Consider the following 26,693-nt stretch of genomic DNA (forward strand, 5'->3'; position numbering starts at 1 on the left):
TGACTGGCAGCATGAACAGCCTTCTCCCCAGCAGCCGCCAGCCTAATGAATTGAATCAATGCAGTCAGCAGTAATTCATTGTGATATTTTGAAATGCCTCCCTCTCTTTGAGACAGTCTAATTCAAGATGCTAGGCATCGTAAGAAACCAAACCAGCCAAACATTAAATACATGTAATAACTCAATTCAATTATATTGGTAAATGTCAATACAAATATATTTTTATTAAGGACAGGTGGTGTTTCATTTACTAAATAATTGTATGTATTTAGGAGGAATATACAGTCAGAGCTTCCAACTACTTCAGTAGGAAAAACAACTATCTATTATAATGTGTTCCATTGTTTACTGGGCTTTTACTAGTTGACCTGGATCAAAAGGTCAAAGAGCAGCCTATCATTACCAAGGTCACAGCAGCCTCTATCACTACCAAGGCCAGAGCAGCCTCTATCATTACCAAGGTCACAGCAGCCTCTATCACTACCAAGGTCAGAGCAGCCTCTATCACTACCAAGGTCAGAGCAGCCTCTATCACTACCAAGGTCAGAGCAGCCTCTATCACTACCAAGGTCAGAGCAGCCTCTATCATTACCAAGGTCAGAGCAGCCTCTATCACTACCAAGGTCACAGCAGCCTCTATCATTACCAAGGTCAGAGCAGCCTCTATCACTACCAAGGTCAGAGCAGCCTCTATCACTGCCAAGGTCAGAGCAGCCTCTATCATTACCAAGGTCAGAGCAGCCTCTATCACTGCCAAGGTCAGAGCAGCCTCTATCATTACCAAGGTCAGAGCAGCCTCTATCACTACCAAGGTCAGAGCAGCCTCTATCACTGCCAAGGTCAGAGCAGCCTCTATCATTACCAAGGTCAGAGCAGCTTCTATCACTGTCAAGATCAGAGCAGCCTCTATCACTGTCAAGGTCAGAGCATCCTCTATCACTGCCAAGGTCAGAGCAGCCTCTATCACTGCCAAGGTCAGAGCAGCCTCTATCACTGTCAAGGTTAGAGCATCCTCTATCACTACCAAGGTCAGAGCATCCTCTATCGTTACCAAGGTCAGAGCAGCCTCTATCACTACCAAGGTCAGAGCAGCCTCTATCACTTCCAAGGTCAGAGCAGCCTCTATCACTTCCAAGGTCAAACTACCCACATGCCAGAGTGTTTCCTAGAATTACTGGACCAGAGAATGTTCTGAGTGTTGCAACATGTCTCTGGTTCTGTTTATAAAGCGGTTTGGACCAGAGAATGTACTGAGTGTTGCAACATGTCTCTGGTTCTGTTTATAAAGAGGTTTGGTCCAGAGAAAGTACTGAGTGTTGCAACATGTCTCTGGTTCTGTTTATAAAGAGGTTTGGACCACCCTCCTCCATGTAAAGAAATTCAACTGCAAGCCATCACAGCGCCCACACATCACACCAAACCAGCAGTGTTCCCTGTCATCGCTCACATTGTGACTGACATGGGCCTGTCCTATCAATAGATCATCAGCCTGTCCTATCAATAGATCATGGGCCTGTCCTATCAACAGATCATGGGCCTGTCCTATCAATAGATCATGGGCCTGTCCTATCAACAGATCATGGGCCTGTCCTATCAATAGATCATGGGCCTGTCCTATCAACAGATCATGGGCCTGTCCTATCAACAGATCATGCGCCTGTCCTATCAACAGATCATGGGCCTGTCCTATCAACAGATCATCAGCCTGTCCTATCAACAGATCATCAGCCTGTCCTATCAACAGATCATGGGCCTGTCCTATCAATAGATTGTGGGCCTGTCCTGTCAACAGATCATCAGCCTGTCCTATCAACAGATCACTAGAAGATGCACATCGTTCATTCTAGCAGGCGGGGTCTCGACTGAGTTTTCTGCGAATTAAAACTTTTAAATGAAAAGTAGCAGTTCATTTTTTAAGTGGAAAAAGAAGCCGGCTGAAAATAAGTATGTTACCGGCTGTTTGGCCGGCGTCCGGCGCTTAGGAAAAACACAGAGAAAAATACTGAGTGTTGCAACATGTCTCTGGGCCGCCTTTATAAAGAGGTTTGGACCAGAGAAAGTACTGAGTGTTGCAACACACTCTGGTTCTGTTTATAAAGAGGTTTGGACCAGAGAAAGTACTGAGTGTTGCAACACACTCTGGTTCTGTTTATAAAGAGGTTTGGACCAGAGAAAGTACTGAGTGTTGCAACACACTCTGGGCCGCCTCTATAAAAGAGGTTTGCATCTTAGTGGGGACAAACAGCTCGTGGAGACACTGACATCTGTCACTGATACAGGTGAGCTCACGCATGTCTCTCACTATTCTTAACTGAACACCTACTATTCTCTTTCATGAACACATCGATCACAAATCATTTCAAATAAAACAATTAGGAAGGTTTTCCTGGTGCCTAATGTAACATTGTCCGATCTGTTCAGTCATCAAAGGACCTAACTAGAATCGTGTTTGTTAACACAGTAAAATGTAAATTGTCATAGTGAGACAGAGTGGCTGGGTAAGTGTTAGTATTTCAGCTGGTGACCTGAACACTACTGCAGTAACTGAGCTCCCTTCTCTAACAGGACGTCCATTCAACATACTATTCTGAAGTTTCCTTCAAAGGCAAACAGACATCTTATCACAACAACGATGGTAGGTATCTGAAGTTTCCTTCAAAGGCAAACAGACATCTATCCCAACAACAATGGTAGGTAGTAATAAACAACACCATTATTAGAATGATCAGAAAACCACATTCAGAGATACTAACGTGAATATGGGACGCGTGTCTCTAATGAAAAGCCCATTCTGGTGGGAAGCTGCTATAGACCACCAAGTGCTAACAGTCACTATCTGGATAATGTTAAATACTGTTGAAGTAATATGGCTACAGGTTCATCTGCCTCATCTAAAGCCCATTCTGGTGGGAAGCTGCTATAGACCACCAAGTGCTAACAGTCACTATCTGGATAATATGTGTGAAATGCTTGATAATGTATGTGATATCAACAGAGAGGTATATTTTCTGGGTGATTTAAATATTGACTGGCTTTCATCAACCTGCCCACTCAGGAAAAAGCTTCAAACTGTAACCAGTGCCTGCAACCTGGTTCAGGTTATCAGTCAACCTACCAGGGTTGTTACAAACAGCACAGGAATGAAATCATCAACATGTATTGATCACATCTTTACTCTTCTACTTTAAAGCAGTATCCAAATTTGATTTAAAAAAAACAGATAAAAAACACCTTATGGAACAGTGGGGACTGTGAAGCAACACAAACATAGGCACAGACACATGCGCACACACACACACACACACACACACACGGCACAGACACACACACACACACACACACACACACACACACACACACACACACACACACACACACACACACACACAGACACACACACACACACACACACACACACACAGACACACACACACGATAACATATGCACTATACGTGGTAGTGGTGGTGTAGGGGCCTGAGGACACACTGTGTGTTGTGAAATCTGTGAATGTATTGTAATGTTTTTAAAATGGTATAAACTGCCTTAATTTTGCTGGACCCCAGGAAGAGTAACTGCTGCGTTTGCAGCAGCTAAAGGGGATCCATAATAAATACAAATGAACCAACGATAGACCGTTTTTGCATTAAAACTGCTATATCCATCTACCCTGTGCTGCAGTCCATCTTGCTGCTGGTTCTACTGGTCCCCGTGATGGTGCAGTCCTCCCTGCATCCAGTGGACTGTGATGAGGTCTATAGATCAGGTTCTGGACAAAATGGGGTCTACACCATCTACCCTGCAGGACCTACCTCACCTGTCCAGGTGTTCTGTGACATGGGGTTGGAAAGTGCATATCTAAGAAAGTGGACGGTCAGTTTCAATTTGTGGTATTGAAATACACTAAAAGACTAATTTACCATGAACTGTCTCTCTCTCTCCTAATCTGTTTATCAAACAATCTCTCTCTCTTAATCTGTTTATCAAACAATCTCTCTCTATCTTAATCTGTAAATTAAACAATATATCTCTCTTAATCTGTCAATGAAACAATCTCTCTTTCTCTTAATATGTCAATTAAACAATCTCTCTCTCTTAATATGTCAATTAAACAATCTCTCTCTCTTAATCTGTCAATTAAACAATCTCTCTTAATCTGTAAATTAAACAATCTCTCTCTAAATCAGCTGATTCAGAGCCGACAGGATGGATCAGTGAACTTCTACAGGAAGTGGGATCAGTACAAGAGTGGTTTTGGGAGCGCAGCTGGAGAGTACTGGCTGGGTAAGAACTGGTTTAACTTCTAGCCAACAGAACGTTCTCCTCCTAGAACCTTGTTCTACAAATGACTTCATCCGGTTTGTCCTAGTTCATTCAAGGCCATTTGTCATTGTATTCAGACAACACAGTGAACTGCTATGTTGATCTCATTCTCCAGGGCTGGAGACAATGCATCTCCTGACTATGAAAGGAACCTATGAGCTGAGGGTGGACATGGAGGACTTTGAGGGGAATAAGGTCTATGCTCAGTACTCTTCCTTCTCCGTTGGACCAGAGGCTGAAGGATACCTGCTAACACTGGGCTCATTCAAAGATGGAGGAGCAGGTGGGTGACAATTTATAGTACCAGAATATACTGTAGTACCAGAATATAGTCCAATAATATACTGTAGTACCAGAATATAGTACCAGAATATACTGTAGTACCAGAATATAGTCCAATAATATACTGTAGTACCAGAATATAGTACCAGAATATACTGTAGTACCAGAATATAGTCCAATAATATACTGTAGTACCAGAATATAGTACCAGAATATACTGTAGTACCAGAATATAGTCCAATAATATACTGTAGTACCAGCATATAGTCCAATAATATACTGTAGTACCAGAATATACTGTAGTACCAGAATATAGTCCAATAATATACTGTAGTACCAGAATATAGTACCAGAATATACTGTAGTACCATAATATAGTCCAATAATATACTGTAGTACCAGAAAATAGTACCAGAATATACTGTAGTACCAGAATATAGTCCAATAATATACTGTAGTACCAGAATATAGTACCAGAATATACTGTAGTACCAGAATATACTGTAGTACGAGAATATAGTCCAATAATATACTGTAGTACCAGAATATAGTCCAATAATATACTGTAGTACCAGAATATAGTCCAATAATATAGCATAGGAATATACTGTAGTACCAGAATATAGTACCAGAATATACTGTAGTACCAGAATATAGTCCAATAATATACTGTAGTACCAGAATATAGTCCAATAATATACTGTAGTACCAGAATATACTGTAGTACCAGAATATAGTCCAATAATATACTGTAGTACCAGAATATAGTCCAATAATATACTGTAGTACCAGAATATAGTACCAGAATATACTGTAGTACCAGAATATAGTCCAATAATATACTGTAGTACCAAAATATAGTCCAATAATATACTGTAGTATCAGAATATAGTCCAATAATATACCATAGGAATATACTGTAGTACCAGAATATAGTACCAGAATATACTGTAGTACCAGAATATAGTCCAATAATATAGCATAGGAATATACTGTAATACCAGAATATAGTACCAGAATATACTGTAGTACCAGAGTATAGCACCAGAATATAGTACCAGAGAAAATTCCAAGGAAAATAGTCCAAGAAAATCTGTCAACAAGGGTTCATACTAGGGATGCACGATATATCGGTGAACATATCGGAATCGGCCAATATTAGCTAAAAATGCCAACATCGGTATTGGCCGTTGTCTAGTTTAACGCTGATGGGCAAAACTGATGTCATAGCTGACATGCAAACATATATAACGTAGGTACATGACGAAATGACGCCACGTAAAATGTTACTCTACACGTGCAACACAGCATTCCTAACCTAGCCCACAATGTCTGCTGTGTGGATCGAGCAGACAACAAGTCCAGCAGTCATTTGAAAGAGTAAGAACATTCAGTGATACAACTCAAAGGCAAAATCCATTAAAGCCAAGATAATGGAATTCATTGCCCTTGACAATCAACTGTTTTCTGTTGTGGGTGATGTTGGCTTTTGCCGACTGGTCAAGCACCAGTACACACTACCATGTAGACGCTATTTTTCAGATGTTGCCCTACCAGAGTTACACAGTAATAGCGTCACTGCTATTAGCTTCACGACATACATACTATGGAACGCCGTTTGGGTCTTTGCGTGTCAAAAAAGATACAGTTGCACTGTCAAAGCTGTACAAAAAAGTCTGCAAACAAGCAAACATCGGCCATGATGTGTTTTCAATACTGCGTTGGTAATAAAGCCATCATTGGTCGACCGCAACTTCTGGGGTAGCTAGCTTTAGCTTGGCACTTAGCTGGCACCAATACAACCAGCCTGAAAACAATGACCAGTAGAAACTGCAGTCATTTTCATTATTCTTAGCAATGATTTAGGAATCCTTGTGAGTAACTATTAGCTAGATAGCTACTTGTTCGCCTATTGAAATGGAACTTCAGTTCATGGAAATAAATAGCTAGCCAGCTACTTAACCCTGTTGGCCAAAGCCAACGTTATAAGCAGCTAGCTAGCTTCATCTGGCTAGTGAGGCTCGACCACACAGGGTTATGTGTTGTGAAGCTAGCCACAATAAGGATTAGGCACAATAGTGGAATTTGCGGTTTGCCTTCAAAATAAAAGTATGTCATTGACAGTGATGCAAATGAATACAAATAGTATAATTATGACATACTTTTATTTTGAAGGCTAACCGCAAAGTGCACTATTGTGGCTAATCCTTATTGTGGCTAGCTTCACATAGATGGGTCCTCCATTAATCAACTAAGAACTGTCTTATAAATTAGGGTTATTTTAGATGATGACACCCAGATGTCGTTCTGCTGTGTTTTTGGGGAAGAACATTGTTTGCATCCATCAGCTAGCTAGCTTTTTGTTAATGACCAGCACAGTAGGTGTGTGAGACAACTTTACCAGCATCATAGCAGACGTATTGATGAATCGTTGTGAGATATGAAATACGAGTGATAGTGTAATCAATGTATATAAACTATGTAAAAAATGTATGAACTTGTTAAATTATTATGAGACGCGCAGTTCATATTCAGGTCCTGATTGGTCAACAAGCTTAATTGACGTGTCAACATTAAATAGTATATTTAATGACACACAAAGACCCAAACGGCGTTCCATAGAAATCCTGGTTGAGAATGAAGCGACTGAACAAATGAACAATGAAATAACACAGCAAGTAACTGAAAGAAATAGGTTGTGATCAAATTTTTCTGGTAATGGGGACATACGTAAATGCCAACAAAATAACTTTTTGGTCAGTGTGGTGTGTGTGTGTAACCTTTATTTAACTAGGCAAGTCAGTTAAGAACAAATTCATATTTAAAATGACGGCCTACACCGGCCAAACCCAGACGATGCTGGGACAATTGTGAGCCGCCCTATGGGACTCTCAATCACGGCCGGATGTGATACAGCCTGGATTTGAACCAGGGACTGTAGTGACGCCTCTTGCACTGAGATGCAGTGCCTTAGACCGCTGCGTCCATGTGTGTGTGTTAACTATTTAACTGTACTAGAATGCTAAAAAGGCTGCAAGCTGGTGGAAGTACTATCATTAGGTTACCTAGAGTCCTTATTTATCTCCTCTGTTCTTTTCCTCAGGAGATTCTCTGGTTTATCACAATGGTCAGAAATGTACAACCTTAGATAAAGACCAGGACCCTTACGCTGCCAACTGTGCCCAGGTGTACTACGGAGGATTCTGGCACAACGAATGCCATTTTGCTAACCCCAATGGGATATACGCATGGGGCGAGTCTGCCTATGGTATTGGCATCAACTGGAAAACATGGAAAGGCTTTACATACTCCCTGAAAGCCATCACCATGAAGATCAGACCAGCCACGGCATAGAAGTCAATCATTTCTAACACAATTGTAAAATCGGATTTTTCAATAACAATTATTGCCATATAAACATTTCCAGCCAATGCACCTATTCCATGTATAAGGGAGGGGGGGTCTAAGTAGGGTTTGTGTTTGAGTCTTCAGAGATTAGAAGGTGCAACAGGATACAGAAAGTCTCAGATCTACTCTGAAGTGCAGTGTTGCCATAGCAACAGAACCCTGACTGCAGTGGGGATTATATGACTCTGACCCATCATTTAATGATCTCTGTCTCTTACCTTAACACTCTGTCTGTCTCTTACCTTAACACTCTGTCTGTCTGTCTCTTACCTTAACCCTCTGTCTGTCTCTTACCTTAACCCTCTGTCTGTCTCTTACCTTAACCCTCTGTCTGTCTCTTACCTTAACCCTCTGTCTGTCTCTTACCTTAACCCTCTGTCTGTCTCTTACCTTAACCCTCTGTCTCTTACCTTAACCCTCTGTCTGTCTGTCTGTCTCTTACCTTAACCCTCTGTCTGTCTGTCTGTCTCTTACCTTAACCCTCTGTCTGTCTGTCTCTTACCTTAACCCTCTGTCTGTCTCTTACCTTAACCCTCTGTCTCTTACCTTAACCCTCTGTCTGTCTGTCTGTCTCTTACCTTAACCCTCTGTCTGTCTGTCTGTCTCTTACCTTAACACTCTGTCTGTCTGTCTCTTACCTTAACCCTCTGTCTGTCTGTCTCTTACCTTAACCCTCTGTCTGTCTATCTCTTACCTTAACCCTCTGTCTGTCTGTCTCTTACCTTAACCCTCTGTCTGTCTCTTACCTTAACCCTCTGTCTGTCTCTTACCTTAACCCTCTGTCTGTCTCTTACCTTAACCCTCTGTCTGTCTGTCTCTTACCTTAACCCTCTGTCTGTCTCTTACCTTAACCCGCTGTCTGTCTGTCTCTTACCTTAACCCTCTGTCTGTCTGTCTGTCTGTCTGTCTCTTACCTTAACCCTCTGTCTGTCTGTGTCTTACCTTAACACTCTGTCTGTCTCTTACCTTAACCCTCTGTCTGTCTCTTACCTTAACCCTCTGTCTGTCTCTTACCTTAACACTCTGTCTGTCTCTTACCTTAACCCTCTGTCTGTCTGTCTGTCTCTTACCTTAACCCTCTGTCTGTCTGTCTCTTACCTTAACACTCTGTCTGTCTCTTACCTTAACCCTCTGCCTGTCTCTTACCTTAACCCTCTGTCTGTCTCTTACCTTAACCCTCTGTCTGTCTCTTACCTTAACCCTCTGTCTGTCTGTCTCTTACCTTAACCCTCTGTCTGTCTCTTACCCTAACCCTCTGTCTGTCTCTTACCTTAACCCTCTGTCTGTCTCTTACCTTAACCCTCTGTCTGTCTGTCTCTTACCTTAACCCTCTGTCTGTCTGTCTCTTACCTTAACCCTCTGTCTGTCTCTTACCTTAACCCTCTGTCTGTCTGTCTCTTACCTTAACCCTCTGTCTGTCTCTTACCTTAACACAGTGTCTGTCTGTCTCTTACCTTAACCCTCTGTCTCATACCTTAACCCACTGTCTGTCTGTCTCTTACCTTAACACACTGTCTGTCTGTCTGTCTCTTACCTTAACCCTCTGTCTTTCTGTCTCTTACCTTAACCCTCTGTCTGTCTGTCTCTTACCTTAACCCTCTGTCTGTCTGTCTCTTACCTTAACCCTCTGTCTGTCTGTCTCTTACCCTAACCCTCTGTCTGTCTCTTACCTTAACCCTCTGTCTGTCTGTCTCTTACCTTAACCCTCTGTCTGTCTGTCTCTTACCTTAACCCTCTGTCTGTCTCTTACCTTAACCCTCTGTCTGTCTGTCTCTTACCTTAACCCTCTGTCTGTCTGTCTCTTACCTTAACCCTCTGTCTGTCTGTCTCTTACCCTAACACTCTGTCTGTCTCTTACCTTAACACTCTGTCTGTCTGTCTCTTACCTTAACCCTCTGTCTGTCTGTCTCTTACCCTAACACTCTGTCTGTCTCTTACCTTAAGCCTCTGTCTGTCTGTCTGTCTCTTACCTTAACCCTCTGTCTGTCTCTTACCCTAACACTCTGTCTGTCTGTCTCTTACCTTAACCCTCTGTCTGTCTGTCTCTTACCTTAACCCTCTGTCTGTCTGTCTCTTACCCTAACCCTCTGTCTGTCTCTTACCTTAACCCTCTGTCTGTCTGTCTCTTACCTTAACCCTCTGTCTGTCTCTTACCTTAACCCTCTGTCTGTCTCTTACCTTAACCCACTGTCTGTCTGTCTCTTACCTTAACCCTCTGTCTGTCTGTCTGTCTCTTACCTTAACCCTCTGTCTGTCTGTCTCTTACCTTAACCCTCTGTCTGTCTGTCTGTCTCTTACCTTAACCCTCTGTCTGTCTGTCTCTTACCTTAACCCTCTGTCTGTCTCTTACCTTAACCCTCTGTCTGTCTCTTACCTTAACCCACTGTCTGTCTCTTACCTTAACCCACTGTCTGTCTGTCTGTCTGTCTGTCTGTCTGTCTGTCTGTCTGTCTGTCTGTCTGTCTGTCTGTCTGTCTGTCTGTCTGTCTGTCTGTCTGTCTGTCTCTTACCCTAACCCTCTGTCTGTTATGATCACCAACACTTGAAATAAACACAGATACTGTATGATGAAAATGATGAATTCTCCCTCAGTTTCTTGTTGAATGTTTAGAACCAAAGGTCTTTGTTGACATGGTAAAAACACATCACTTTAATCTCCATATTGAAACACCGTCAGTTTATTATCTATGTGACTTTAGAATAATTACATTTGTGTAATGACTTCAGCCAACAATGTGCAACCATGTTGAATTGAGTTTGTGGGTAAGATGGTGAAGTAATTCCGAGAATGATGGTAGTGTCACGTCCTGACCCTAGTAAGATGTCATTTTCTATAGTAGAGTAGGTCAGCGGTGTGACAGGGGGTGTTTTGGGGTTTTCTATGTTTTCTATTTCTATGTCTAAGTTCTAGTTTTTCTATTTCTATGTTGGGGTTGTTTGGGTTGATCTCCAATTGGAGGCAGCTGATCCTCGTTGCCTCTGATTGGAGATCATATTTAAGTAGGGGTTTTTCTTCCTGGGTTTTTGTGGGTAAGTGTTTTCCGTTTTGTCTATAGTACCTGATGGAATGGTTTGGTTGTTTTCTGTTTTAAGTGTATTCATTAAAGGAAATATTAGCACTTCACACTTCACACGCCATTTATGCCTTTACTAGACTATGGGGATATTTTATATAACGTTCGCAGCGCCCACTTGACGCTCTGGATGATGATTTGTTTACCTCTAGATAACATGAAAACAGCCTAACCAGCTCTGCTGGCAACAATTACATTACGCTTTTTACAGACGTTTACTGACACCGGCCATATTCAATGGGTGTTGTACACTTTAGCTTAAGACATGTAGCTAGCTAGCTAGGTAAACAACATCACGTAACGTTAGCTAACAAGCCAGCCAGCTAAAAATAGCTAGTTAAACAACAATGAACATAGTGCCAGATCATGTCGTTACTACACCATATGAATATGCTGGGAGCTAACCAACCAGGTTCAATGTTAGCTAGCTAGGTAAACAATGAACCTAGCTGGCTAAACAACGTGTAAGATCACACACACGTCACCTAACATTAGCTAATGAGCCAGCCAGCTAATGTTAGCTAGTTAAACAACAATGAACATAGTGCCAAATCATGTCATTATTACCCTGCATGAATCTGTTCAATAATCCCTGTTACGGACGCCATGCCACGGTTGCCCTGAGTTTGAAGATGTAATCCAGAGACAGGTGTTTTCTCCATCTCCTTACCTATCAGACTCTAATTCCACTGATTTCAAAACTTGATCCTCCAGAAAGTGGAGAGCAACACTCATGCAGCTCCACTACACGATACATTTCATAAAAGCCGTGTTCGACAGGATTACCAACAGACTGACCAGCTCCAATAGACAGAAGCCTTCTATATGGCAGACCAATCCGAACTCCTCTCTCGGCATGTCCAGCCCACTCATTATCTCAGACAATCATGGCTAGTGGAAAGGTTGCTCGCTTTTTCTGTGGCTTAACCAATAAGTCTTGTAATTTATCCATTTTATTCGTATTTACAGATGGCAGACATGTTTGTTATTAAGGCACAAGAAAGTTCACATGTTCCAGAAGGCATTCCTGCCAAAAAAATGCATTTTGATTTAAACATTTTGTTATTAAATGGCTCTCCTGTGAAGTTTTAACTTGCGACTCACGCCTAGTTTCCTGAAACAGACTTTCAGCTTATTGGGAAGGACATTCAACAAGTACAGCACTTACACAAATGACTGATGATTGGCTGAGAGAAATTGATGATAAAAAGATTGTGGGGGGCTGTTTTGTTAGTGCAGTGCAGCTTCTGACATTATCGATCATAGTCTGCTGCTGGAAAAACGTATGTGTTATGGCTTTACACCCCCTGCTATATTGTGGATAAAGAGTTACCTGTCTAACAGAACACAGAGGGTGTTCTTTAATGGAAGCCTCGCAAATATAATCCAGGTAGAATCAGGAATTCCCCAGGGCAGCTGTCTAGGCCCCTTACTTTTTTCAATATTTTCTAATGACATGCCACTGGCTTTGAGTAAAGCCATTGTGTCTATGTATGTGGATGACTCAACACTGTAAATGTCAGCTACTACAGCGACTGAAATGACTGCAGAAGTCTGTCTGTAATAAAGTTCTGCTCTACCTTTTTAACAACACTATCAACAAGGCAGGTCCTACAGGCCCTAGTTTCTACCTTCTTAACAACACTATCAACAAGGCAGGTCCTACAGGCCCTAGTTTCTACCTTCTTAACAACACTATCAACAAGGCAGGTCCTACAGGCCCTAGTCTCTACCTTCTTAACAACACTATCAACAAGGCAGGTCCTACAGGCCCTAGTTTCTACCTTCTTAACAACACTATCAACAAGGCAGGTCCTACAGGCCCGAGTTTCTACCTTCTTAAACAACACTATCAACAAATGCAGGTCCTACAGGCCCTAGTCTCCTAACCTTCTGAACACACATATCAACAAGGGCAGGTCCTACAGGCCCTAGTTTCTTAACCTTTTTAACAAACAACGATCTAAGTCAGACAAGGCAAGTCCTAACAGGCTCTAGTATCTACCTTCTGAACAACAGCAAGATCAACAAGGCAGGGCCGACGAGGCCCTAGTTTCTCTACCGTTACTACAACACTAATCAGACAAGGCAGGTCCTACAGGCTCCTAGTATCTACCTTCTTAACAACACGAATCAACAAGGCAGGCCTACAAGGCCCGTAGTTTCCTACATTCTTAACAACACTAATCAACAAGGCAAGGTCCGACAGGCCCTAGTCTCTACCTTCTTAACAAAAAACCCAGTGCGATCAAAAGGGCAAGGTTCCTACAAGCCCTAGTCTCTCTATACCTTCTTAACAACACTATCAACAGGCAGGTCCTACAGGCCCTAGTTTCTACCTTCTTAACACACTATCAACAAGGCAGGTCCTACAGGCCCTAGTTCTACCTTCTTAACAACACTATCAACAAGGCAGGTCCTACAGGCCCTAGTTTCTACCTTCTTAACAACACTATCAACAAGGCAGGTCCTACAGGCCCTAGTTTCTACCTTCTTAACAACACTATCAACAAGGCAGGTCCTACAGGCCCTAGTTTCTACCTTTTTAACAACACTATCAACAAGGCAGGTCCTACAGGCCCTAGTCTCTACCTTCTTAACAACACTATCAACAAGGCAGGTCCTACAGGCCCTAGTTTCTACCTTCTTAACAACACTATCAACAAGGCAGGTCCTACAGGCCCTAGTTTCTACCTTCTTAACAACACTATCAACAAGGCAGGTCCTACAGGCCCTAGTTTCTACCTTCTTAACAACACTATCAACAAGGCAGGTCCTACAGGCCCTAGTTTCTACCTTATTAACAACACTATCAACAAGGCAGGTCCTACAGGCTCTAGTTTTGTCTCACCTGGACTACTGTTCAATTGCAATTCGCTCAGAACAGGGCAACACGGCAGGCCCTTGGATGTACACAGAGAGCGAATATTAATAATATGCATGTCAATCTCTCCTGGCTGAAAGTGGAGGAGAGATTGACTTCATAACTACTTTTATTTGTGAGAGGTATTGACATGTTGAATGCACCGAGCTGTCTGGCTAAACGACTAGCACACAGCTCAGACACCCAAGGAAAAACTTTTGGTCTTGAAATCTTTGGTTGTTTACTACACTACTCACTCTGTGAATCCTTAAAGAGATGGGTGGGGCTAAAGCTTTAGAGGGCGTGAACGATGCTGAATGGGTGGAGACAAATAATTTGATTTGATTTGATTTGAAATTAGAGCTCTCCAAGTACACTACCGTTCAAAAGTTTGGGGTCACCTAGAAATGTCCTTGTTTTTGAAAGAAAATGAAAAATGTTGTCCATTGAAATAACATAAAATTGATCAGAATACAGTGTTGACATTGTTAATGTTGTAAATGACTATTGTAGCTGGAAATGGCAGATTTTTAATGGAATATCTACATAGGCGTACAGAGGCCCATTATCAGCAACCATCACTCCTGTGTTCCAATGGCACGTTGTGTTAGCTAATCCAAGTTTATCATTTTAAAAGGCTAATTGATCATTAGAAAACCCTTTTGCAATTATGTTAGCACACCTGAAAACTGTTGTTCTGATTAAATAAGCAATAATACTGGCCTTCTTTAGACTAGTTGAGTGTCTGGAGCATCAGCATTTGTGGGTTCGATTTAAGGATCAAAATGGCCAGAAACAAAGTACTTTCTTCTGAAACTCGTCAGTCTATTCTTGTTCTGAGAAATGAAGGCTATTCCATGCGAGAAATTGCCAAGAAACTGAAGATCAGGTACAACGCTGTGTACTACTCCCTTTACAGAACAGCGCAAACTGGCTCTAACCAGAATAGGAAGAGGAGTGGGAGGCCCCGGTGCACAACTGAGCAAAAGGACAAGTACATGAGAGTGTCTAGTTCGAGAAACAGACGCCTCACAAGTCCTCAACTGACAGCTTCATTAAATATTACCCGCAAAACACCAGTCTCAACGTCAACAGTGAAGAGGCGACTCCGGGATGCTGGCCTTCTAATGCTGGATTCAAACTTGCAACCTTTGGAATCAGATGGTTATGCCCATCTGCCATCCCCAATAACCTAGCAAAACCCAAACCTAGTTGAAAGTAACATCGCTAACTGTCACCCCTAGTGGCCATTATCCACATCATCCTCCAACATACTCAGAAAGGATGGACGTCGAATACTGACTTGTATCACGGGCAACCTGGCTTCCTTTTGCATAGCAACAACTCAAAAAGAATTAACGACTGTGTCGGGTCTGTAGCAACATGAACAAAAGAACTAACAACCAGATTTTTGTCTGGACTATATCTATTGGTGGAAGAATTAAATTGTATGAATTGACATATCAAAATAATGTTTTAATGAATATATGTAAGTTTTATAAAATCAATAAGGCACGCGAGGCAGTGCAATGGCATCCTTTACCTCCGCTATCGCGACGGGCTGAACGGCATTTACCTGTGACTGTATACATGATGCAGCACTGCCTCTTGTGCCTTATTGCTTAAGTAATCAACCCATTAAGAAGGTTCCAGAACCCTCATTGTGTTTGATAGTGATTCAGTGTGTAATCGACCCATTGAGAAGGTTCCAGAACCCTCAGTGTGTTTGATAGTGATTCAGTGTGTAATCGACCCATTAAGAAGGTTCCAGAACCCTCAGTGTGTTTGATAGTGATTCAGTGTGTAATCGACCCATTAAGAAGGTTCCAGAACCCTCAGTGTGTTTGATAGTGATTCAGTGTGTAATCGACCCATTAAGAAGGTTCCAGAACCCTCAGTGTGTTTGATAGTGATTCAGTGTGTAATCGACCCATTAAGAAGGTTCCAGAACCCTCAGTGTGTTTGATAGTGATTCAGTGTGTAATCGACCCATTAAGAAGGTTCCAGAACCCTCAGTGTGTTTGATAGTGACTCAGTGTGTAATCGACCCATTAAGAAGGTTCCAGAACCCTCATTGTGTTTGATAGTGATTCAGTGTGTAATCGACCCATTAAGAAGGTTCCAGAACCCTCAGTGTGTTTGATAGTGATTCAGTGTGTAATCGACCCATTAAGAAGGTCCCAGAACCCTCAGTGTGTTTGATAGTGATTCAGTGTGTAATCGACCCATTAAGAAGGTCCCAGAACCCTCAGTGTGTTTGATAGTGATTCAGTGTGTAATCGACCCATTAAGAAGGTCCCAGAACCCTCAGTGTGTTTGATAGTGATTCAGTGTGTAATCGACCCATTAAGAAGGTCCCAGAACCCTCAGTGTGTTTGATAGTGATTCAGTGTGTAATCGACCCATTAATAAGGTCCCAGAACCCTCAGTGTGTTTGATAGTGATTCAGTGTGTAATCGACCCATTAAGAAGGTCCCAGAACCCTCAGTGTGTTTGATAGTGATTCAGGGTGTAATCGACCCATTAAGAAGGTCCCAGAACCCTCAGTGTGTTTGATAGTGATTCAGTGTGTAATCGACCCATTAAGAAGGTCCCAGAACCCTCAGTGTGTTTGATAGTGATTCAGTGTGTAATCGACCCATTAAGAAGGTCCCAGAACCCTCAGTGTGTTGGATAGTGATTCAGTGTGTAATCGACCCATTAAGAAGGTTCCAGAACCCTCATTGTGTTTGATAGTGATTCAGTGTGTAATCAACCCATTAAGGTTCCAGAACCTTCAGTGTGTTTGATAGTGATTCAGTGTGTAATCAACCCATTAAGAAGGTTCCAGAACCCTCAGTGTGTTTGATAGTGATACAGTGTGTAATCAACCCATTAAGAAGGTTCCAGAACCCTCAGTGTGTTTGATAGTGATTCAGTGTGATCATAATCAACCCCTCTATGTAAATGCTGAAGCTGTCCTAGTTAGTTCTATTCTCTCTGTGTTGATGCAGTAAAGAGACAAGCCCTGCAGCAGGATAAACGACTTCACATTCAGTTTCCCCTAAAATACCAGCACCTTGTTTACCGCACACTCCTCTCTCTCTCTCTCTTTCTCTCTCTCTCTCTAGCTCATTTCTCTCTTCTGTCCCCCGTCTTTCCTCTTCTCTCTCTCCCTCCCTGTGTTACTGTGCGTGGGCGTGGAATACCTCTCTACCCCCCGCCAGGCCCTGCACCAATCACAGAGCCTCGTTTCCACTGCATGGTGGAGCGTTGTGCTGGAGCAGTGAGGTTGGGGCTGCTCCTCTTCCTCTCCTCCTCTCTCCTCCCCTCCCCTCCTGTCCACTCCTTTCCTTTCCTCGCCCTCATCTCTCCTTCCTCCCCTCCTCTCCTTTCCTCTCCTCGCCCTCCTCTCTCCTTCCTCCCCTCCTCTCCTCGCCCTCCTCTCTCCTTCCTCCCCTCCTCTCCTCGCCCTCCTCTCTCCTTCTTCCCCTCCTCTCCTCGCCCTCCTCTCTCCTTCCTCCCCTCCTCTCCTCGCCCTCCTCTCTCCTTCCTCCCCTCCTCTCCTCGCCCTCCTCTCTCCTTCTTCCCCTCCTCTCCTCGCCCTCCTCTCTCCTTCCTCCCCTCCTCTCCTCGCCCTCCTCTCTCCTTCCTCCCCTCCTCTCCTCGCCCTCCTCTCTCCTTCCTCCCCTCCTCTCCTCGCCCTCCTCTCTCCTTCCTCCCCTCCTCTCCTCGCCCTCCTCTCTCCTTCCTCCCCTCCTCTCCTTTCCTCTCCTCTCCTCCTCTCATTTATCCACCTTCTCTCTTCTGTCCTCTCTCTCCTCCTCTCCTTCCCTCCTCCTTCTCTCTTCTGTCCTCTCTCCTCATCTCATCTGATGGGTTCAGTTCTATAATTCATGACAGTCATAGTGTTAAGAGTGTATCTTCCTCCACTCAGTCCTTCTGTTTGAGAGAGAGAGAGAGAGAGAGAGAGAGAGAGAGAGAGAGAGAGAGAGAGAGAGAGAGAGAGAGAGAGAGAGAGAGAGAGCCCTGCATGGTCCAACCTCCAAACCTCTCTACTGGTCAGAAAGAAAGGGCTTCAGCTCAGCTTGAACACAGAAGGGAATGCTTAACGGAGGGACTAGTTTACTAGTTAATCAGATGGGCTGATACAGTATTGTATCTCAGTAGAGAGATGACAGGACTGTAGTATAGATCAGTAATGAAGAGGAACTGTACATTCTGAAGGGACTGCAGGGAGACTGAAGATCTGCGTGGGACCAAGAGAGAAAGAGACAGAGAGACAGAGAGAGAGAGAGAGAGAGAGGACCACAAATACAAATTCCATCTAGACACCGTTGCCCTAGAGCACACAAAAAAAACGATACATACCTCGGCCTAAACATCAGCGCCACAGGTAACTTCCACAAAGCTGTGAACGATCTGAGAGACAAGGCAAGAAGGGCCTTCTATGCCATCAAAAGGAACATAAAATTTGACATACCAATTAGGATCTGGCTAAAAATACTTGAATCAGTTATAGAACCCATTGCCCTTTATGGTTGTGAGGTCTGGGGTCCTGCTCACCAACCAAGAATTCACAAAATGGGACAAACAGCAAATTGAGACTCTGGATGCAGAATTCTGCAAAAATATCCTCCGTGTACAACGTAAAACACCAAATAATGCAGAGCAGAATTAGGCCGATACCCGCTAATTATCACAATCCAGAAAAGAGCCGTTAAATTCTACAACCACCTAAAAGGAAGCGATTCCCAAACCTTCCATAACAAAGCCATCACCTACAGAGAGATGAACCTGGAGAAGAGTCCCCTAAGCAAGCTGGTCCTGGGGCTCTGTTCACAAACACACCCCACAGAGCCCCAGGACAGAAACACAATTAGACCCAACCACATCATGAGAAAACAAAAAGATAATTACTTGACACATTGGAAAGAATTAACAAAAAAAACAGAGCAAACTAGAATGCTATTTGGCCCTAACGGAGAGTACACAGTGGCAGAATACCTGACCACTGTGACTGACCCAAACTTAAGGAAAGCTTTGACTATGTACAGACTCAGTGAGCATAGCCTTGCTATTGAGAAAGGCCGCCGTAGGCAGACCTGGCTCTCAAGAGAAGACAGGCTATGTGCACACTGCCCACAAAATGAGGTGGAAACTGAGCTGCACTTCCTAACCTCCTGCCAAATGTATGACCATATTAGAGACACATATTTCCCTCAGATTACACAGACCCACAAAGATTTAGAAATCAAACCCAATTTTGATAAACTCCCATATCTACTAGGTGAAATACCAGTGACATCACAGCAGCAAGATGTGTGACCTGTTGTCACAAGAAAAGGGCAACCAGTGAAGAACAAACACCATTGTAAATACAACCCATATTTATGTTTCTTTATTTTGCCTTTTGTACTTTAACTATTTGCACATAATATGACATTTGAAATGTCTTTATTCTTTTGGAACTTTTGTGAGTGTAATGTTTACTGATCATTTGTATTGTTTATTTCACTTTTGTTTATTATCTATTTCACATGCTTTGGCAATGTTAACATATGTTTCCCATGCCAATAAAGCCCCTTGAATTGAATTTGATATTGATAGAGAGAGAGAGAACGAGAGAGAGAGAGAGAGAGAGAGAGGGAGAGCGAGAGAGAGAGGGAGAGCGAGAGAGAGAGGGAGAGAGAGAGAGAGAGATGAAGAGAGAGAGAGAGAGATGAAGAGAGAGAGATGAAGAGAGAGAGATGAAGAGAGAGAGAGAGAGATGAAGAGAGAGAGAGAGAGAGAGAGAGAGCGAGAGAGCGAGAGAGAGAGAGAGAGGGAGAGCGAGAGAGAGAGGGAGAGAGAGAGAGAGAGATGAAGAGAGAGAGAGAGAGATGAAGAGAGAGAGATGAAGAGAGAGAGATGAAGAGAGAGAGAGAGAGATGAAGAGAGAGAGAGAGAGAGAGAGAGAGAGAGAGAGAGAGAGAGAGAGAGCGAGAGAGAGAGAGAGAGAGAGAGAGAGCGAGAGTTGGGGAGAGATAGAGCCATTTCTCTGGAGAAAAATCCTATCGAGCACAAGAGACATCAAATCAAGAACAAACTGTGGGACGCTGTAGGGAGTTGTAGTTTTCAAAAGGCAAATATTCAACCTAGTTCAGCGCAGAAACGTGGAAAATTAACTACAATGGCCAGAAACCATTGCACCTATTCTTCCCAGCGCCACACACAGAAGGCATGAGAGAGGAATGTAGCCTACACAACGCAGCGAGGAAACGAGACAGAGAGGAGTAGAGTTTGTGAGGAAGCGCTACTCGACTGGTAGAAGTAGAAGTGTTGAAAGTATGCCTTATCTACTTTGAAGAACTACTAAAACAGTGATTTGGTCAGACAGCTCTGCAGCGTGGGCAGCTGTGGCAACCCAAGGATCATGGGATACCCTTTCCGCTAGGCAAGGCAGGGGTTCTTGGCTCGTTGGGGATCACAGAGACGACTTCAGATGGCTGTCTGGTTACTGCCTGAGCAGAGATGAGATGATGACTTTATGAAATGAAATAATAAAGTCTTCACATTAAAACAAGTCATTTACACAACTGGAATATGTTATTAAAGTAAAGTGAATACAGGATGGTAAATAAGTGATGGGTAGTAATGGGCAGTAATGGGTAGTAATGGGTAGTAATGGGCAGTAATGGGTAGTGATGGGTAGTAATGGGCAGTGATGGGCAGTAATGGGTAGTAATGGGCAGTAATGGGCAGTGATGGGTAGTAATGGGTAGTAATGGGCAGTAATGGGCAGTGATGGGCAGTAATGGGTAGTAATGGGTAGTAATGGGTAGTAATGGGCAGTAATGGGTAGTAATGGGTAGTAATGGGTAGTAATGGGTAGTAATGGGTAGTAATGGGCAGTAATGGGTAGTAATGGGTAGTAATGGGCAGTGATGGGCAGTAATGGGTAGTAATGGGTAGTAATGGGTAGTAATGGGCAGTAATGGGTAGTAATGGGTAGTAATGGGTAGTAATGGGCAGTAATGGGTAGTAATGGGTAGTAATGGGTAGTAATGGGCAGTAATGGGCAGTGATGGGCAGTGATGGGCAGTGATGGGCCGTCATCATAGGACTTTTATTCATTGCTTTATTATGTGTTGTTAGAGACAAATTAATGTTCCCACTGTCCCACATACTGCACTAGGGTAAGGTTTCCCATACTGCACTAGGGTAAGGTTTCCCATACTGCACTAGGGTAAGGTTTCCCATACTGCACTAGGGTAAGGTTTCCCATACTGCACTAGGGTAAGGTTTCCCATACTGCACTAGGGTAAGGTTTTCCATACTGCACTAGGGTAAGGTTTCCCATACTGCACTAGGGTAAGGTTTCCCATACTGCACTAGGGTAAGGTTTCCCATACTGCACTAGGGTAAGGTTTCCCATACTGCACTAGGGTAAGGTTTCCCATACTGCACTAGGGTAAGGTTTCCCATACTGCTCTAGGGTAAGGTTTCCCATACTGCACTAGGGTAAGGTTTCCCATACTGCACTAGGGTAAGGTTTCCCATACTGCACTAGGGTAAGGTTTCCCATACTGCTCTAGGGTAAGGTTTCCCATACTGCACTAGGGTAAGGTTTCCCATACTGCACTAGGGTAAGGTTTCCCATACTGCACTAGGGTAAGGTTTCCCATACTGCTCTAGGGTAAGGTTTCCCATACTGCACTAGGGTAAGGTTTCCCATACTGCACTAGGGTAAGGTTTCCCATACTGCACTAGGGTAAGGTTTCCCATACTGCACTAGGGTAAGGTTGCCCATACTGCACTAGGGTAAGGTTTCCCATACTGCACTAGGGTAAGGTTTCCCAGTCACAGACCACTCATATCTAAACCAATAGTCACAGACCACTCATATCTAAAGCAATACAGTCACAGACCACTCATATCTAAACCAATACAGTCAGTCAACACCACAGACCACTCATATCTAAACCAATACAGTCAGTCAACACCACAGACCACTCATATCTAAACCAATACAGTCACAGACCACTCATATCTAAACCAATCCAATCAGCAGCATTTGTCCGTGACCACTCTGACACTAACCTAACGTAGCAGGTGTAAACTACATTAAACCAGAGCACATTCTGGTCTGGATGAGAAGAAACACTGCTACATTAAACCAGAGCACATTCTGGTCTGGATGAGAAGAAACACTGCTACATTAAACCAGAGCACATTCTGGTCTGGATGAGAAGAAACACTGCTGGGGAGTTAATGTGGAGGAGGAGGGTCACCTTGTTAACGTCCGAAAGCAGAAGTCACGTTACAGACTCCCTCTTTCAATTCCCCTGGAAACCAAAACGTTGGGTTTGTTGACGACCCTGCTGAGGCGACTCTGACACTGGAGGCCTCGTCTCCTTCATTCTCTCCCTCACTCAGCGTCCCTCAGCCAAGCCAGCTACACTGCCTCCTGCTGGCATGGGGTCTAGTGACCCTGGACTGAGGGTAGGGACCCATTACTGATGGTATGGGCCCATTACTGATGGTAGAGACCCATTACTGATGGTAGTGACTCATTACTGATGGTATGGGCCCATTACTGATGGTAGTGACCAATTACTGATGGTAGAGACCCATTACTGATGGTAGAGACCCATTACTGATGGTATGGGCCCATTACTGATGGTAGAGACCCATTACTGATGGTAGTGACCCATTACTGATGGTATGGGCCCATTACTGATGGTAGTGACCAATTACTGATGGTAGAGACCCATTACTGATGGTAGAGACCCATTACTGATGGTAGAGACCCATTACTGATGGTAGTGACCCATTACTGATGGTAGTGACCCATTACTGATGGTAGTGACCCATTACTGATGGTATGGGCCCATTACTGATGGTAGAGACCAATTACTGATGGTAGAGACCCATTACTGATGGTAGAGACCCATTACTGATGGTAGAGACCCATTACTGATGGTAGTGACCCATTACTGATGGTAGAGACCCATTACTGATGGTAGAGACCCATTACTGATGGTAGTGACCAATTACTGATGGTAGGGACCCAGTACTGATGGTAGGGACCCATTACTGATGGTAGAGACCCATTACTGATGGTAGTGACCCATTACTGATGGTAGAGACCCATTACTGATGGTAGTGACCCATTACTGATGGTAGAGACCCATTACTGATGGTAGAGACCCATTACTGATGGTAGAGACTCATTACTGATGGTAGAGACCCATTACTGATGGTAGTGACCCATTACTGATGGTAGACACCCATTACTGATGGTAGAGACCCTGGACTGATGGTAGAGACCCATTACTGATGGTAGAGACCCATTACTGATGGTAGAGACCCTGGACTGATGGTAGAGACCCATTACTGATGGTAGAGACCCATTACTGATGGTAGAGACCCATTACTGATGGTAGAGACCCATTACTGATGGTAGTGACTCATTACTGATGGTAGTGACCCATTACTGATGGTAGTGACCCATTACTGATGGTAGATGACCCATTACTGATGGTATAGACCCATTACTGAGGTAGAGACCCATTACTGATGGTAGAGACCCAGTACTGATGGTAGAGACCCATTACTGATGGTAGAGACCCATTACTGATGGTAGAGCCATTACTGATGGTAGAACACCATTACTGATGGTAGTGACCCTTTGAGGGGTAGACACCCATGTGACTGAGGGTAGAGACCCTGGACTGATGGTAGAGCACCCATTACTGATGGTAGAGACCCATTACTGATGGTAGAGACCCTGGACTGGATGGTAGAGACCCATTACTGATGGTAGAGACCCATTACTGATGGTAGAGACCCTTACTGATGTAGAGACCCTTACTGATGGTAGTGACTCATTACTGATGGTAGTGACCCATTACTGATGGTAGTGACTCATTACTGATGGTAGTGACCCATTACTGATGGTAGAGACCCATTACTGATGGTAGTGACCCATTACTGATGGTAAGACCCTTACTGAGGGTAGAGATGGTAGAGACCCATTACTGATGGTAGAGACCCATTACTGATGGTAGAGACCCATTACTGATAGTAGAGACTCATTGCTGATGGTAGAGACCCATTACTGATGGTAGAGATGGTAGAGACCAATTACTGATGGTAGTGAGGCCTGGACTGATGGTAGAGACCCATTACTGATGGTAGAGGCCCATTACTGATGGTAGGGACCCATTACTGATGGTAGAGACCCATTACTGATGGTAGAGACTCATTACTGATGGTAGAGACCCATTACTGATGGTAGTGACCCATTACTGATGGTAGTGACCCATTACTGATGGTAGAGACCCATTACTGATGGTAGAGACTCATTACTGATGGTAGACACCCATTACTGATGGTAGAGACCCATTACAGATGGTAGAGACCCATTACTGATGGTAGTGACCCATTACTGATGGTAGACACCCATTACTGATGGTAGAGACCAATTACTGATGGTAGAGACCCATTACTGATGGTAGAGATGGTAGAGACCCATTACTGATGGTAGAGTCCCATTACTGATGGTAGTGACCCATTACTGATAGTAGAGACCCATTACTGATGGTAGTGACCCATTACTGATGGTTGAGACCCATTACTGATGGTAGTGACCCATTACTGATGGTAGAGACCCATTACTGATGGTAGGGACCCATTACTGATAGTAGAGACCCATTACTGATGGTAGGGACCCATTACTGATGGTAGTGACCCATTACTGATAGTAGAGACCCATTACTGATGGTAGAGATGGTAGAGACCCATTACTGATGGTAGTGAGCCATTAATGATGGTAGTGACCCATTACTGATGGTAGAGACCCATTACTGATGGTAGTGACCCATTACTGATGGTAGAGACCCATTACTGATGGTAGAGACCCATTACTGATGGTAGAGACCCATTACTGATGATAGAGATGGTAGAGACACCATGGAGATAGAACACAGACGTGGAACACCATGGAGATAGAAGATTAGACGTGGAACACCATGGAGATAGAACACAGATGTGGAACACCATGGAGATAGAAGATCAGACGTGGAATACGATGAAGTTAGAACACAGACGTGGAACACCATGGAGATAGACGATCAGACGTGGAACACCATGGAGATAGAACACAGACGTGGAACACCATGAAGTTAGAACACAGACGTGGAACACCATGGAGATAGAAGATCAGACGTGGAACACCATGGAGATAGAACACAGACGTGGAACACCATGGAGATAGAAGATCAGACGTGGAACACCATGGAGATAGAACACAGACGTGGAACACCATGGAGATAGAACACAGACGTGGAACACCATGGAGATAGAAAATCAGACGTGGAACACCATGGAGATAGAACACAGACGTGGAACACCATGGAGATAGAAGATCAGACATGGAACACCATGGAGATAGAAGATCAGACGTGGAACACCATGGAGATAGAACACAGATGTGGAACACCATGGAGATAGAACATAGACGTGGAACACCATGGAGATAGAACACAGACGTGGAACACCATGGAGATAGAACACAGCCGTGGAACACCATGGAGATAGAACACAGACGTGGAACAGCATGGAGATAGAACACAGACGTGGAACAGCATGGAGATAGAAGATCAGACGTGGAACACCATGGAGATAGAAGATCAGACGTGGACCACCATGGAGATAGAACACAGACGTGGAACACCATGGAGATAGAAGCTCAGACGTGGAACACCATGGAGATAGAACACAGACGTGGAACACCATGGAGATAGAACACAGACGTGGAACACCATGGAGATAGAAGATCAGACGTGGAACACCATGGAAATAGAACACAGACGTGGAACACCATGGAGATAGAAGATCAGACGTGGAACACCATGGAGATAGAACACAGACGTGGAACACCATGGAGATAGAAGATCAGACGTGGAACACCATGGAGATAGAAGATCAGACATGGAACACCATGGAGATAGAAGGTCAGACGTGGAACACCATGGAGATAGAAGATCAGACGTGGAACACCATGGAGATAGAAGAGTCAGACGTGGAACCACCATGGAGATATGAGATGAGGTCAGACGTGGAACACCATGGAGATAGAAGATCAGACGTGGAACACAATGGAGATAGAAGATCAGACGTGGAACACCATGGAGATAGAACACAGACGTGGAACACCATGGAGATAGAAGATCAGACGTGGAACACCATGGAGATAAGAACACAGATGTGGCACACCATGGAGATAGAACTACAGACGTGGAACACCATGGAGAATAGAAGAACAGACGTGGAACACCATGGAGATAGAACACAGACGTGGAACACCATGGAGATAGAAGATCAGACGTGGAACACCATGGAGATAGAACACAGACGTGGAACACCATGGAGATAGAAGATCAGACGTGGAACACCATGGAGATAGAACACAGACGTGGAACACCATGGAGATAGAAAGATCAGACGTGGAACACCATGGAGATAGAAGGTCAGACGTGGAACACCATGGAGATAGAAGATCAGACGTGGAACACCATGGAGATAGAAGATCAGACGTGGAACACCATGGAGATAGAACACAGACGTGGAACACCATGGAGATAGAAGATCAGACGTGGAACACCATGGAGATAGAAGATCAGACGTGGAACACCATGGAGATAGAAGGTCAGACGTGGAACACCATGGAGATAGAAGATCAGACGTGGAACACCATGGAGATAGAACACAGACGTGGAAC

General features: G+C 43.8%; 1 protein-coding gene across 1 annotated transcript; it reads left to right on the forward strand.

Annotated features, from left to right (window-relative positions):
- The first annotated feature begins 2,011 nt into the window (after positions 1-2,011).
- Positions 2,012-8,240, forward strand: LOC115189588 (microfibril-associated glycoprotein 4-like). The gene is made up of 7 exons (XM_029748212.1): positions 2,012-2,043; positions 2,102-2,279; positions 2,566-2,635; positions 3,680-3,871; positions 4,186-4,282; positions 4,437-4,604; positions 7,707-8,240. Exons 3-7 carry the CDS (start codon positions 2,633-2,635, stop codon positions 7,955-7,957), a joined length of 711 nt encoding a protein of 236 aa, XP_029604072.1. The 5' UTR covers positions 2,012-2,043; positions 2,102-2,279; positions 2,566-2,632; the 3' UTR covers positions 7,958-8,240.
- The last annotated feature ends 18,453 nt before the right edge of the window (positions 8,241-26,693 follow it).

Source organism: Salmo trutta, unplaced genomic scaffold (genome assembly GCF_901001165.1).
Source record: "Salmo trutta unplaced genomic scaffold, fSalTru1.1, whole genome shotgun sequence".
NCBI classification, from domain to species: Eukaryota; Metazoa; Chordata; class Actinopteri; order Salmoniformes; family Salmonidae; genus Salmo; species Salmo trutta.